Here is a 16,608-nt window from a genome sequence, read left to right as displayed (position 1 = left end):
TATCAGTTTCTCGCTAATACACACTCACATTTTAGGTAATGTTCTCCACTGAATGATTCAACCGACACGTGACCGACATGTCACTTCAGCGACAAACTATTCTGATCGTCCAACATTTCAACAGCTGTTCTTCCGCTACTTCTGTTTCCAAGTGTACCTGTCGTAGTCGCCGTTGCAGAGCGCCCTGACAGGAATCTTAAAAGCCTGCCACACTGGATCCAGCGTGTTCTTCACCACTTCTGTTTTGTGGCAAATCGTAAACCTGGGAGACACGGAAAAGCTGTTAAACATTGAAGAACAGGAGCTCTCGGGATCCCGACAACTGATATTCCCCCCCGCCCTCCTATCTGACTGAGAGTCTGGCTCTTTGTGGCCGCGGCGCTGCTGTTATCGCCTGCAGCGCAACATTTAGGCGGCATCCTCTAATACCCAGCTGCAGCCAGAGAGAATGTGTTAAGTATGAGACGCTGAAGTCAACTTGAATAAAAGCATCTGCAGGGCAAAGGGACGGCGATCTCCACACGCACACTTTTCACTTAACTCCATCTTATCCTTCTTTTCTTCCTGCATTTTCCTCTTGTCAGCCCTTGTTCTATTATCCCGGCTCATCCCTCCTTTAGCTGCTTCCTCCAGTTGACGGAGTCCTATGCTTCCCACTCTTATATAAGATCACATAGGCAGCGTACGCCCTTATAGCCCATGTATGGGAACTTTCTGGAGCATTAACAGTCGGTTAAGCATGAGTACACAGTTGGATGTACAGCACAGCAACGTTCAAAATGATGGGAATGAGAAACTCACGATCCGTCTTCGTTGCTGCGGTAGAAGACGAGGAAGGGATCCGACTTCCCAAAGAAGTCCTTCTTGTCCAGTTTGTTTCCACAAAACTGTAGCATCACCGATTCCTGCAGAGACAGAGAAGTTTTCTATACGAGTGACAACAAAAAAAAAGATTTTTTTTTAATTTATTTATTATATATACTATACGACATAAATGATGATTTTTGAGAAGTTTATATTGTTTGATTAGTTTACTGTTGTATTATTTAAATTATTTTTAAAGTATTTTCTTTTTTTTAACAATTTCAGTTGTGCATTGTTTGTTTTTGTCCTTCCAAGGTTGTTGTTTCTTTCAGTGTTGTTACATTTTATTGTTGGTATTTAATAGGTTTGCATAATCAATAGTCAAATAAAAAAGGTGGATTTTGTGTGTTTAAGTTCTTAGGAGAAATAAAATAGGCAAAAATCGGTATTGTCAACAAAACATTTACATATATTTCATGTATTGTTATGTATTATGATGTATTTTATGTATCTATGTTCTTAAATTTGCACTTTGCCATCTCTTGGACTTTGTTCTTTATTTGCACATTGTTCTTGATCTTATGTAATCTATCCATCCCTCCGTCCATCCGTCCGTCCTTCCGTCCGTCCGTCCGTCCGTCCGTCCGTCCGTCCGTCCATCCATCCATCCATCATCCATCCATCCATCCATCCATCCATCCATCCATCCATCCATCCATCCATCCATCCATCCATCCATCCATCCATCCATCCATCATCATCCATCCATCCATCCATCCATCCATCCATCCATCCATCCATCCATCCATCCATCCATCCATCATCCATCCATCCATCCATCCATCCATCCATCCATCCATCCATCCCCCCACCATCCATCCATCCATTCATCCATCCATCCATCCATCCAGCCATCCATCCATCCATTCATCCATCCATCCATCCATCCATCCATCCACCCATCATCCATCCATCCATCCATCCATCCATCCATCCATCCATCCATCCATCCATCCATCCATCCATCCATCCATCCATCCATCCATCCATCCATCCATCCATCCATCCGTCTGTCTTGTTCTGAATTGATTGATCAAAGCATCCAAACTGAAACTTCCCCGTACACTTGGCTAATTAACGTTTATCCACCTAATCTACAAAAATGTTACTTCCCTAGTAACTAGTTATTTTGAAACTAATGAGTAACTTTAAGTAAGTTACTTTTCAAAGAAGTAAGTAATGATGCAGTTTAGTTACTATTCTAAAGTAACTTACCCGACACTGATTAACATGTACAATATATATTAGCTCATAAAAAGGTAAATAAACGTCATATTCAAATTGAAGGACATTATAGTGTCTGGGAAAGATAAGACTATGATCAACAATAAAGTCATTTATGAAATACAAACACAATAATAACAGCTGTTAACATAAAGATTTGAATAAACATCCCTCCAGACTGCGATAAACTGGATCTGTATTTATCATGGTCGGTAACAAACAGATTTTTGGCAATTATAGAACACGGCGACGGGATTATCGCTGGCAAATTTGAGGGATTATAGCAAAGCTGCTCGTATTTGTCAGCGTTGTCTGGTGTAGATGGGATATCAACTCCTGACAGAACGTCGAATGATTAAACGGACGCCAGGCCAGTCGATGAGAGCTTCATAAGTCACAGTAATTGAGGCAAATATATTATGAAAAAAACTCTAATTGATTAACTTTATATTCATGTTCTCGTCTCTTCCGTTACGTAGGTGTGATGTCATCTCACCCTTCGACCTTTATGACCCACCACTGCATGTTACAATGTAAAGATCTATTATTGAGAGCTCAGCGGGGGGGGGCACTGAGGCGAGGTGGGAGGTATGATTGACATTTCAATGAGCAAGACCTGCTCAGTGAATGAACAATATAATAAGACAATCTCATCGAACATGGAAAGAATTCTGTCATGGATGAGGATGGACGCAAAAATCCAACTCTTACTATTTTTTCTGTTCACTACTGAACACTTTAGTTTTGGAGATGAATCGCGATTTAAGAATCAACATCAAAGGATTAAGTTGTTGTAAAAAACATATAACAACAAATACAAGTTAACAAAAAGGAATGATCAACAACTAGGTCCACATCTTAAAAGGTCATTTGGTTGGTAAGACCTGCTGTTAGTTATATATAGTATATACTTTATTGAATATTGTTTTGATTGTTTAAGCGCTTTGTGACCCTGGTCTGGAAAAGCGCTATATAAATAAAAATTACTTACTTACTAATAAAATCAAAAGAAAATCCATTATTTTATTTTCCGTGTATAATATTGATTCCAGTCTCTACTGTGACATATATATTATTGTGTGACGCAATAGCGTTGGAAGTAAATCAATTATATTTAGGTTTATCGTTATGTACACTAACCTTTGAACTACTTCTACCTGCCTTTGATGTGATTTGACTTGTCTCTAGTTCAACACTCGTTTAGACTATTGTAACAGTTTCTGTTCGTGTCTTAACAAGAAGGATCTGTCTCGCCTGCAGCTGATTCCGAACTCTGCAGCGAGAATTCTGAGCCGCTCTAGTAGAAGAACTCACATTTCTCCGATCCTTAAAACTCTTCAATGGCTGCCAGTTTCTTTCAGGATCAACTTTAAAATTCTGGTTCTTACTTTCAGATCTATTCATGGTCAGACTCCTCCTTACATCACTGATCTGATCCAGCCTTACACCCCAGCTCGGGCTCTGAGGTCTGTGGATCAGAATCTACTGATGGTTCCTGAACACGGTTCAGGACTAGAGGAGAGAAATCCTTCCAGACTGTTGCTCCTAAGCTTTGGAACGATCTTCCTACTGACTCCTTTTTTGTTTGGCTTCCAACTTGAAGTTAAAATTGAAGTTGATTTATTTTTCCGTGTTCGTGCACGAACTGTCGGACATAATCTCATATATATAAATGTGTATTTTTTATTTTATTTATTCATTAAGCTGTATCCATTTATTAGTAGAGTAACACCCGAAATTTCAAAATAATGTTTTTTAATGAGGTATAAATTGATGAAAAAAAAAAAAAAAGATGGAGTCACATGATGAAAGAAAAAAAGATTTGATTGTGGTTCTTCCCTCTGAGGTGCATGAAACCATTCAGCGGCTCAGCGCTGAAATGTCTTTCATTTGACTTCAATAAAGTGCCATCAGTATCTGTGAGACACTGAGCAGAAATAAAACACTTATTATCTTCCGTCTATAAACGGGATTAAAGGGCTTCAATCAGGATAATGAGCTTCATTCAATCACATTTTTTTACTTTCATGTCAAGAGAGCCTTTTATTTGAGTCCGGTTAACTTCATCTTTGTCATTTTTCTTCTCATTTGAGTGTCCAATGGATACTTTAGTCAAATTAATATAACAAATTAATTAGTGAGTAGTTTCGACCATGAGTATACAGTGCGTGTATTTCTAAAAGGAGGCACATGAGGCGCTAAATAGTATGTTAAAGCAAGAAAGTAAATTGTAGTTATTTGTAAAGCGCCTTCTTTCTAGACCAGGGTCACAAAGCGCTTGAACGATCAAAAACAATACACAGTTAAGGCTTATTTTGTCAGTTCTTTATCAGGTATTTTATTTAAGGCAAAAGAAAGAATGGATGAACTAAAAGAGCCTCGCTATGATGGTAAATAAATCATTTAAGTATGAAAAATAAATACAAAAAAGGGAAAATTTTATTCAAGTAGTAATGATGAAAAATATATAAATATAAAGAACATTCACCAATGATTGAGATCCAATAAACCATTTCATTGAGGATAAGATGTCAATATATCATATCAATATATGAAACTATCTATTTGAATTGATTGTACTAAACACACAACTCAAACTTGGGAGGGATTTAGGTGTACTATGTGTATGAAATCATGATGTTTTACACAAAAGTGTAACGATTTAAAATAAAAATATAAAAAAAGAGGCATTTACCCTGCAGTTGCTCAGCTCCTCGGCTCTCACAATGATGGTGCCGCATTTCCTTCCCGGTATTCCACTGCAAGAGACAAATTGGCCACCATGACTGTCAAAACGTCAGACAGACTCGTCACAGTATAAACACTCAATAAAACACATTTTTTGTTTCGCTCTATTCGGCGTCAATGCTAAAGTTTTAGCTGATTTCCAACCCATTTTAGGCTTAATCAACACATTTTTGAATGAGTGAGCCATGGAAGAAAGTTCACTTATTACAGTAGTGATGTGTTGCCGAAGCTTCACGAAACATGTTATTCCAAGCTCAGTAGGGGGCGCCTTCCTTTAAAAATGATGTGAGGTTTCAATAGAAAAGCTGTTCAAGATCATAGAGCAGAGAGTGACATCTAGTGGGCTGTGAAAGTAACGATACTGCTTCATGAAGCTTCATCAACACATCACCAAATATGGGTTTTTAAATCATTATGTGTGCTGGTCTATTGATGCAAAGACTCTTTTTTTAATTAAAACATGTGAGAAAAAGAAAAAAAACACAGGCAAAACCTGATTAAATAACACTTCAGCCTTCAATTGATGTAGTTTCATGAAACAGTATCATATTGTTTTAGAGTTCAGTAGGGGGCGCCCTCAGTTTTAAAGTGTTGAAGAATAGATGGAGCATCGTCGACACGTTTAATTTACAAGACTTTTATCAGTAGTAGAAAAAAAAATACATTTCTTGGTTGGTAGAGTCATTGTCAGATAAATATGGGTCATAGTGTCCTGCTTTGGATTTCTCAGAACAGAAACCAATTGTAAACCTGGGTTATGACAGGTAACCCGGGGATAAATACCATGTTATGTTTGCGTCTTTTTTTTTTTAGAAAATGATAAAAAATATTAAAATATATATATTTTACATTAAATCATGATCCATTTCCTAATTTTTCCAGACTTTTCATTTTTAATTTAACTCTGCACTTACAATATTTATATTTTTATGTTTAATGTTATACAACTTCTGAAGCACTTAATTCCGATTCTTCCTACTTTGTCTTAACAACTTGATACTTGGTATTTGATCAAATAAAAGAGACACAATAAAAATCCTCTTAATGTCAAATTTGGATGATTTTAAACAACATTATTTTGTTGTCTTTTTCCAAAAAATAGAACCATCACCCACACACAAGATTTGGGGTGACATTACTCAAACTGGAAGTCAAATGACCTCAGTGAAGCGTCATTTTCAGCCAATAAAACCAAGAGCGCCAGCTCACTATAAATAGCCACAAATGGATGCAACGAACCGTGGGCAGTGTTCACAGACAGGGAGGGCAGTAAATGTCTCATTTGGCTCCTTATTGAGCGGAGGAGTTGCAGCCACACATAAAAAGACACTTATATATAAACGAATATACACGACAAAATGAGAAAAAATAAAACATCTTCATGATGTGCTTTGTGCAAAAGTGTGTTATCTGGCTCGTGTTGATTGTGTTTGTGTGTTGGAGCGCAGTGAGCGGAGCCAGGATTGAGAGGTTCTCGTGCCTCAATAGGAATCAGTTAAGAGAAGGAACACGAGATGACACGTACGAGAAAGAGAATAAGGAGAAGAAAAAAAAAGACGGAGGAAGAAGACGCCTGCACACGGGGTTATGAAGCCATGAATGACTACAGGCAGAGGTGATGACGTAACTGAGCAGAACTCATTCTTACATCACTTCTCTGTCATTCTTCAGCCACGGATTCTCTCACTCGAGAACACATTCACAAAACAACAGTACAGTAGCTCGCACACACACACTGCACTATTTACTACACACATTAAAATGATATTTAGTTGTGTGTGTAAAGACGACATGGTGATTGTTAATGATGTGGATTACTCATCCTTAACCCCTGGTTCGAGGCCACACAGGCAGAAAAAATACTCAATAGAATTTCTGTTCTATTGATTAGAAAGATGTTATTTTCCCTGAGACGACATCAGCCTGTGACGCTCGTTTCAGTCAAGTTTATTAAAAACTTAAAAAATCGTTATGTATTGAAAATGAGCGAAACACAAAATATGTATGATTTCTTTTTTTGCTAAATTTATGTTAAACTTGATGTAGATGATGTTGTCGAGTTCCTTTTTGGATCGAAGCCTTCATTCCTAAAGCAGCATTTTTTGCAAAAAAAGTATGAATGGATCACTCATGGAAATGAGGTTTTTTCTAGGGATCCTCTAACATAGTGACGAGGACACAAAAGGAGTCCCTGGGCCACTTAACACTTGTCTTATCTCTGGGTCAAGTTGACCTGAAGGCCTGAAAACAAATGTGCTTGTGGTATCCCTTGCTGTCTGGTTCAAGGGGAACAACCTCTACCACTGCATATGTTTTCATGGAAGCCAGGGAGGGCGTCGACCTTGACCCTGAGCTAACACTCTATAAGGACGTATTAAAAAAGAGAAACATTTCTTTCTGGCACCAGAAACATTCGTCAATTTCATATACTACACAAATGTTTTTGCTTTGATGTCTGGTGCAAGTTCGAAAATTTCTGCACTTTAACGTTTCCTGTAGGCAAACAAAAAATTTGGTTGCAAACAGCGACCGAATATTGTGGTGCAAAAGTAAAGTAAATGTTTTTGGCAGGAAATCCTCTGGTGCAAACATAATGTTTCTGGCAGGAAAACAACATTTCTGTTGCAAACGTAAAGGTTTCTGGCAGGAAAACAACATTTATGTTGAAAATGTAAAGGTTTCTGGCAGGAAAACAACATTTCTGTTGCAAAAATAAAGGTTTCTGTCAGGAAAACAACATTTCTGGTGCAAACATAAAGTTTTCTGTCAGGAAAACAACATTTCTGTTGCAAAAATAAAGGTTTCTGGCAGGAAAACAACTTTTCTGTTGCAAAAATAAAGGTTTCTGGCAGGAAAACAACTTTTCTGTTGCAAAAATAAAGGTTTCTGTCAGGAAAACAACATTTCTGGTGCAAACATAAAGTTTTCTGTCAGAAAAACAACATTTCTGTTGCAAAAATAAAGGTTTCTGGCAGGAAAACAAGTTTTCTGTTGCAAAAATAAAGGTTTCTGGCAGGAAAACAACATTTCTGGTGCAAAAATAAAGGTTTCTGGCAGGAAAACAACATTTCTGTTGCAAACGTAAAGGTTTCTGGCAGGAAAACAACATTTCTGTTGTAAAAATAAAGGTTTCTGGTAGGAAAACAACATTTTTGTTGCAAAAATAAAGGTTTCTGGCAGGAAAGCAACATTTCTGTTGCAAAAATAAAGGTTTCTGGCAGGAAAACAACATTTCTGTTGAAAATAAATAAAGGTTTCTGGCAGGAAAACAACATTTCTGGTGCAAAAATAAAGGTTTCTGGCAGGAAATCAACATTTCTGGTGCAAAAATAAAGGTTTCTAGCAGGAAAACAACATTTCTGTTGCAAAAGTAAAGGTTTCTGGCAGGAAAACAACATTTCCGGTGCAAAAATAAAGGTTTCTGGCAGGAAAACAACATTTCTGTTGCAAAAATAAAGGTTTCTGGCAAGAAAACAACATTTCTGTCGCAAAAATAAAGGTTTCTGGCAGGAAAACAACATTTCTGTTGCAAAAATAAAGATTTCTGGCAGGAAAACAACATTTATATTGTAAAAATAAAGGTTTCTGGCAGAAAAACAACATTTCTGTTGTAAAAATAAAGGTTTCTGGCAGGAAAACAACATTTCTGTTGTAAAAATAAAGGTTTCTGGCAGGAAAACAACATTTCTGTTGCAAAAATAAAGGTTTCTGGCAGGAAAACAACATTTCTATTGCAAAAATAAAGGTTTCTGGCAGGAAAACAACATTTCTGTTGTAAAAATAAAGGTTTCTGGCAGGAAAACAACATTTCTATTGCAAAAATAAAGGTTTCTGGCAGGAAAACAACATTTCTATGGCAAAAATACAGGTTTCTGGCAGGAAAACAACATTTCTGTTGCAAAAATACAGGTTTCTGGCAGGAAAACAACATTTCTATTGCAAAAATAAAGGTTTCTGGCAGGAAAACAACATTTCTGTTGTAAAAATAAAGGTTTCTGGCAGGAAAACAACATTTCTATTGCAAAAATAAAGGTTTCTGGCAGGAAAACAACATTTCTATTGCAAAAATAAAGGTTTCTGGCAGGAAAACAACATTTCTGTTGCAAAAATAAAGGTTTCTGGCAGGAAAACAACATTTCTATTGCAAAAATAAAGGTTTCTGGCAGGAAAACAACATTTCTGTTGCAAAAATAAAGGTTTCTGGCAGGAAAACAACATTTATATTGCAAAAATAAAGGTTTCTGGGAGGAAAACAACATTTCTGGTACAAATGTAAATGTTTCTTGGAGGAAAACAAAAAAACTCTGGTGCAAAAGTAAAAAAAAACAACTAAAACCTTCACTGTGAGGTCAGTATCCATGACCATTTTCAAGACAGTTTGTCGAGCAGATTGTGAGTCTATAAGACATTAAGATGTCCATTGTCACCATTTGGTCTCCACCAACACAGACTATTCATACTATTGACCCATTCGTCTCATCGGGCAGATGGAGAGAGCCTGTGCTTTGATCTCAGCCCACTTCCATGACCCGGATCCTTGAAATAAACCGACATGACGTCACCTTCCAATCACATGTTGATTTTCCATTCATGACTGCGACACAGAAATCTCCCCGTCCAGCCTTGTTCTCAGAAAAATGTCACCCCGTCACACTCTTATTAACGAACTGCTTCTCGTGATGGTTATGAAGTGTTCTACTTACATCAAAGGCTTTTCCGAGCGGCTTCCCAGCGAGCCGACGATCTCACCTAACGTACAGAACGCCTGGCCCAGGAAATCCTGCACGAGGAGAGCAAACACACAAAGATAAACACTTGAAAGAGAATAATAAATGACAGCGAAACAGCAGGAGACAAAACTGAAAAACAGTTTGTGGCTGCATAATCACTCTTTAATTTATATTTTGGCTTCCATTATTTAACATACAAAACTATGTAAATTGAAACATTTATTTAATACCTATTAGATATGCTTAAAATTGAAGTAATACTATAATAATAATAAAAATGAAATTCTGGAAATCTTCCTTCCTTACTATTTAAAACAAATGGTTCAAGTTTAATTTAATTGAACATATTTGACATTTATCATATTATACTTTATTTAAAACAAAAATGTTGCATTTTTCAATTCAAGCTGTTTGGTTGTTATGCTATAAAATATATAAATTCCCATAAATTCACATTTTTAATCTCGATTAATAATCTCAATTATAACTTTAATTTTAAAAAAATGACCGTGATTAATAATTGCAATAATATTACAAGTATAAATAATCAGGATAAATAATCACAATTATAACCATCATAAAAAAATAAAAATAACTTGATAAATCCAAACTAGAATGTCAACATAAAATTGCCTTTGAAAAACAAATCTGAACTATATTATCAATATAAGTATACTGTGATAAATAATGGAAATAATGATATTAATTAAAAAATACTTGCAAATAATAATTGCAATTATAATTCCAATTTATCGTGATAAAAAAAATCTCAGAATATAAATATAACCATTTTTATGATAAATAATCTTAATTTTACTATAAAAAATAAATCAGTTTATATTATACATACATAAAATAGTATCTAAAAAAACTGTGATAAATAATCGCAATTATAATATGATTATACAAATATTCGTGATTATTAATTAAAATTAAAATATAAATATAAAACCACTCTGAGTTATAATATATATCTATATATATATATTTATTATATATATATAGATACATATAATAATCATGATACATAATTGCAATTATAAGATCAATAGACAAATAAAATAATAGGTTTCAATGTTTATGAATGAACTCTTCATCTGATCTTCATTTCTTTCCTAATTTCCTACTGAGTCTCACGCGGCTTCGACACCGGCCTCACAGTAGACCGGAGGGCGACCATACAGACGGTGTGTTTTGGGGGAGTGGGGGGCCCGTGGGCAACATGAGGACAGAGCTGTGATACTGAAACCTCCAGATTGTGTGTGTGTGAGTGTGCACGTGTGCACGTGTGTGAGAGAGTGCTTGGCAGATGAAGCGTGTGGAGTCCAGCGGGCAGAAAGCTGCTCCCAACATCTCAGCCGGTACTGAGCAGATTTCTCCTCCAGCTCCTCAAAAAAAAAAAAAAAGGCTGAAGACAAAAGTAGTGTTTTTGAACACAAGTGAGCTCGAGTGGGACTCGTCCATGCAGCCGGAGGAACAGACCGGTGGTCCGGTGTCACGTCAGGTGATCGCTAACGTGTTGATTCTTGGTTCCCATTAAAAAGTAAAAGTATTGAAAATGTTCTAAAACCCTCCACACCTGATTCCACACCTGTCTTTTATCAATCTTAACAATGTATGGTGGCCCTGAAGGGCAAAACGACAATTACTATAAAAAAAAGAAGTTTTTTTTCACTGCTGAGTCTTGCTAGGAGATACATTTGGAGACAGGGATGCAGAATCCAGCCAAATAAGATCAACGTGGAATCCGTCATGTCGCTGCATGAGAACAAGCTTCTTTTTTTTTGAAGTTGGGATTTTGTTTTCGTAATTATAATTTTGTTTTTGTGTTTTAGGATTTCGTTTTAGTGTTTTTTGTTTGTAATTGTGATTTTGTGTTTTCGTCATTGTGATTTTGTTATAAGGTTTTTTGTTTTCGTAATTGTTATTTTTGTTTTCGTAATTGTTATTTTTGTTTTCGTAATTGTTATTTTTGTTTTCGTAATTGTGATTTTGTTATAAGGTTTTTTGTTTTCATAATTGTTATTTTTGTTTTCGTAATTGTGATTTTGTTATAAGGTTTTTTGTTTTCATAATTGTTATTTTTGTTTTCGTAAATGTAATTTTGTTTTAGTTTTTTTTGTTTTCGTAATTGTTATTTTTATTTTCGTAAATGTAATTTTGTTTTAGTGTTTTTTGTTTTCATAATTGTTATTTTTGTTTTCGTAAATGTAATTTTGTTTTAGTGTTTTTTGTTTTCGTAATTGTTATTTTGTTTTGGTAATTGCGATATTGTTTTTTTTTTTATATGATTTTTTTCTTGTTATTTGGACTTTGTTCTTTTGATTGGGTTTTTGAAATTGCCAATTTGAAATTTGTATATGATTTTTTTTGTATTTGTGATTTGTTTTTTGTTATTGTGATTTATTTTTGTATCGTGATTTTGTTTTTGGATTCACTTTCCGTTATTGTGATTTGGTATCATAAGTGTACTTATCTTTAATGTTATTTTTCAAAATTGTGATTTTGCTATTTCACTTTTGAAATGGTAATTTTTGTATGATTTTGTCGTTTTTTTTTTTATTGTGATTTTGTTATCGTATTTATGTTATTCTGTTTTAGTTTCTTTTTTATTCTGATTTGTTTTATTTATAATTTGATTTTGTATTTGTCATTTTGTTTTCCTAATTGTTATTTTTGTTTTCGTAAATGTCATTTTGTTTTAGTGTTTTCTTAATTGTGATGTTTTTACTTGGCATTTTCTTTTTCTTTTTGTACATTTTATTATTGTTTTGGTTTTGTCATTAAAACCTTTATTTGAGTAATTTTTCTTCCACCCTTCAGGGTCACCGCAACAATGGAATGTTTTCGGAGAAGCATTTTTTAACAGTATAATCGTTAAAAAACGATTTCCTCCCGTACAAGTATAATAAACCTCTCACATCAACACTTGCAGGGAAATATGAAAGATTTATGAATCCTGGATTCTTCTTGTGAGGACAACAGTAATTGTTTTTGCGAGTGTTTACGGGAGTAACTGAGTTCCACGAGTGCTCTGAGCTGAGCTGAGAAACAGCAACAAGCGCTCCATCAATAACTCTGAGCCTCTAATTGGATCAGTGGATCCCGGCTCTGCATCTCACCCCGCGGGCTATTCCGAAAAAAGGTATGTGAACCAGATGGCGGCGGAAAACATCTGCTGAGATGGGAGGAGATGCTCTTCAAGCGCCGGAGAGACACTGCAGCACGAGAGCTACTGGACTCCACAGCAGTCATTACTGGACCCGGGACCGGACCACGGATCCATCCAGCGCTCGGTAGAAGCTTAGAGGGCTGAGGATGAGGGGCCGCGAGGAGGGTGAGAATAACCGGATGAAGAGGTGGGAGGAGAGAGAGCTGCCATTGTTGAGAAGATAGAAGGGTTGGTGTCCCCCCTCTGCATCTGAAGCCCACCTGAGAACCTTGTCTTTGATGCACCAGCTCTTTGATGCCACATCACCTCCCTCCCTGTCAATCTTTTATTCATGGCCGCGGGAACATTTGGGCAAATTAACTGGAACCACGTCCGCGGAGTAGATTAGCGAGGCGGTGGTTTCACACTCACGTGTTTGGAGAGGTTGTCACTCTTGCAGTCCAAGTCGTACCTGAGGAGGAGAGATGAGTCGTCAGAGCAGGAGAAGAAAAAAAAAAACAACAACGACTGATTGACGACTCGAAACGGGGAATTAGCGTCTCTTTGACCCGACGCTCCTCTCGCGCTCATTACGGGCCATTAATGCACGAGCCGTCACTCGTCTCCGTGAAGAACGCTCTCAGGTTAGAACACCGTCAGACGAGCTCGGCTCTGATTACACGCCTGAGAGGTTGACTGAGAGGTTGACTGAGAGGTTGACTGAGAGGTTGACTGAGAGGTTGACTGATAGGTTGACTGAGAGGTTGACTTAGTTGAGTGAGAGGTTGACTGATAGGTTGACTGAGAGGTTGACTTAGTTGAGTGAGAGGTTGACTGAGAGGTTGACTGATAGGTTGACTGAGAGGTTGACTGAGAGGTTGACTGAGAGGTTGACTGATAGGTTGACTGATAGGTTGACTGAGAGGTTGTCTGAGAGGTTGACTGATAGGTTGACTGAGAGGTTGACTGATAGGTTGACTGAGAGGTTGACTGAGAGGTTGACTGAGAGGTGGACTGAGAGGTTGACTGAGAGGTTGACTGAGAGGTTGACTGAGAGGTTGACTGATAGGTTGACTGAGAGGTTGACTGAGAGGTTGACCGAGAGGTTGACCGAGAGGTTGACCGATAGGTTGACTGAGAGGTTGACTGATAGGTTGACTGAGAGGTTGACTGATAGGTTGACTGAGAGGTTGACTGAGAGGTTGACTGATAGGTTGACTGAGAGGTTGACTGAGATGTTGACTGAGAGGTTGACTCAGAGGTTGACTGAGAGGTTGACTGATAGGTTGACTGAGAGGTTGACTGAGAGGTTGACTGATAGGTTGACTGAGAGGTTGACTGAGAGGTTGACTGATAGGTTGACTGAGAGGTTGACTGAGAGGTTGACTGAGAGGTTGACTGAGAGGTTGACTGAGAGGTTGACCGGCTGCCATCACCAGCCGCCTCCGCTTCACCCTTTTCCTAATAGTTGATGCTTAACATGGTGTTCTTCGCAGTAGTGCATTGTATTGGCACAAGTTCATATGATACGTATCACGATACAGGAGACATGATATGATATTTCCTGATACTATTGTAGTATTGTCGAGTACTTGACTCTGGTGTTGTAGTATTTACAGACCACATGACTCTTGATGAAGTCGTAACTGCTTTCATTTGTTTTCAAACCAAAATATGTCCAAACATTAGCTTTAAAAGCTGCTGCAGTCGACTGTATCCTCTCGTCCTCAGTCATCGCCATTATGGTGCAGGATTGTATTGTTACTTTAGCTGAAGAGAACGTAATGCAGGGGTAGGCAATTATATTTCCTCAGGGGCCAAATATATATGTGAAAGGGGCCGTCATGCCAAAAGAAGGAAGGGACAAATAAATAATTGATAGAGAAGATTTTAAGATAAATAAATGAATAAAAAGACAATCAAAAATAAGCTTAGTTTATTATAATTTATTTTATTTTCTAAATTAAAAAACGTTGCATTTTTCTTGTATTTTACTATATTAAAATGAAATACTTCAAATGCAAAACATTATTTTTTATTTATTATTTAAATAATTTAATGTATTACTATTTTTTATACACTTATTAAAAAAAACATTATACAAAATCACTATGGAAAGTATAAAAATCAAAACCCATAAAGAAGGACAAATAAAAGGCAAAAAAGAAGAGAAAAAAAGATATTCAAACAAAGAACTTGTACGAAAATATACGTACAAAATGCATTATGAAGAAATTACATTAACAATGGCAGTAAAAAAAAAAAAGGTGTAATATTTAATTTTATATATATTTTGTTTAAAAAAGTACAATAAAAAAGACATTGAAACAAAACATTTAGGAAAATATGTAGAGTTTAAATGAAACACAAAAATGCATGATAATTGTTACTATATATATATATATATATACATTTATACATACTTTGTTGGAATATTACATTTCAAAAATCAATGATAAAAAATCAAATAGAATTTGAAAGACAAATAATATAAGAAAATAATATATATGTAAAAGTATCGATACGGTAACAAGTAAAGAAATATGGCAATACTTAAATTTATAGATTTACTCTTACATCCCTAATTCTAGTTTACTCATGTGTGACATCTAGTGGAAAAATAACAATACTGAAGCTTCCTCAACCTGCCACTACTAACAGTTTCATAACATTGCAGCAGATGTGTTTCCTCAGTTGTGTATGTGTGTTAGAAAATATCAATACACTTAAATATAGAGCATTTTTTGGCATATCGTAATTTAACAGCACTATATAGAATATTTTTTCTTTTCAAAAAGGTTATTCTATGTCTTATTTTCCAATAAATAATTATTGTTTTAATTTACAATGAACATAACAAATATTCCAGGTTCGTATATTGCAATTCTATTGTATTTTTCAAATCCTGCAGCAAGATGCCAACAGTATCTCCGCAGCTAAAGTAACAATGAAATCTGCCATATATTGGCGATGACTGAGGACGAGAGGATACAGTCGATTTCTAGTAGCTTTTAAAGCTAATGTTTGGACATATTTTGGTTTCTAAACAAATTTAAGCAGTTATGACTTTGTCAAGAGTCATGTCTGTAAATTCTGCAACACCAGAGTCGAAAATACTACAAATATATCATGGTTACTACAGTATCACAATATACAGTATCGTTGCCCCTGTATCGTGGTACGCAACGTATCGCCAGACTCTTGCCAATACACACTCCCAGTACTGTTAACAGCAGAGAGTGACATCTAGTGGAGTCTGAAAATAAAGACACTGCTTCATGAAGCTTCACCAACACATCACTCGGGTCAGTGTCACAACATTGCAGTAGGCGTGTGTACACGGTCCAGTATTCAGCATCTGGTTTCTGGATGTTTCACTTTCCAGTTCCTCAGTTCCATTTGACTGCGTGTGTTCGCTTCGTAATGAGTCTCTGGTGTATTTATTCTCTCAGATGTGTGTGTGTTTACTTTTCAATTCTCATCCTCCAACATTTTACCCTCCTTTGTTTCCTGCTTCGTTACCAACACGTCTTGATCTTGACGCTCAGACGTCGAGAGGAATTGAAATGTTGTGTTTTTACTACAAAGAGAAACTACATTTGTTTAAGGTTCTTTTTTTGTTCTTTTTCACTTGTGCGCCAACTCCTTTGTTTACGATTGAACTTGTTCTGCTTCACAGTAAATGTAATTTCAATCAATTTAAAAATGAATCATTTGCAGTGAATCAAGGTTGACCAAAGTAGATAAATGTTCATGTTGATGCTGAGCTATAAAGATGTTTAAGATAAGATAAGGGACAGAGATAAAGGGAGCCGACCAACACACAGAGACTTCCAATAGTACAGTAAAATGATATTGAAGGAAATTAATTTAATGGAAATTAACAGTTGA

The 16,608-nt window shown here is 36.2% G+C and overlaps 1 protein-coding gene across 1 annotated transcript in view; it reads right to left on the bottom strand.

The window, feature by feature from the left end:
* LOC148074016 (copine-8-like) overlaps positions 1-16,608 on the bottom strand; it is a 79,002-nt gene that overhangs the window by 26,009 nt on the left and 36,385 nt on the right. The window contains exons 5-9 of the mRNA XM_087797351.1: positions 13,150-13,189; positions 9,540-9,616; positions 4,784-4,847; positions 802-905; positions 158-262 (exon numbers count right to left, since the gene is read on the bottom strand). Of these exons, the coding sequence (XP_087653477.1) occupies positions 158-262; positions 802-905; positions 4,784-4,847; positions 9,540-9,616; positions 13,150-13,189 (390 nt within the window). The remainder of the gene's footprint in view (positions 1-157; positions 263-801; positions 906-4,783; positions 4,848-9,539; positions 9,617-13,149; positions 13,190-16,608) is intronic.

This window comes from Callionymus lyra, chromosome 8, assembly GCF_982586985.1.
Source record: "Callionymus lyra chromosome 8, fCalLyr1.hap1.1, whole genome shotgun sequence".
Classification (NCBI taxonomy): Eukaryota; Metazoa; Chordata; class Actinopteri; order Syngnathiformes; family Callionymidae; genus Callionymus; species Callionymus lyra.
This window is presented reverse-complemented; position numbering and strand designations above follow the sequence as displayed.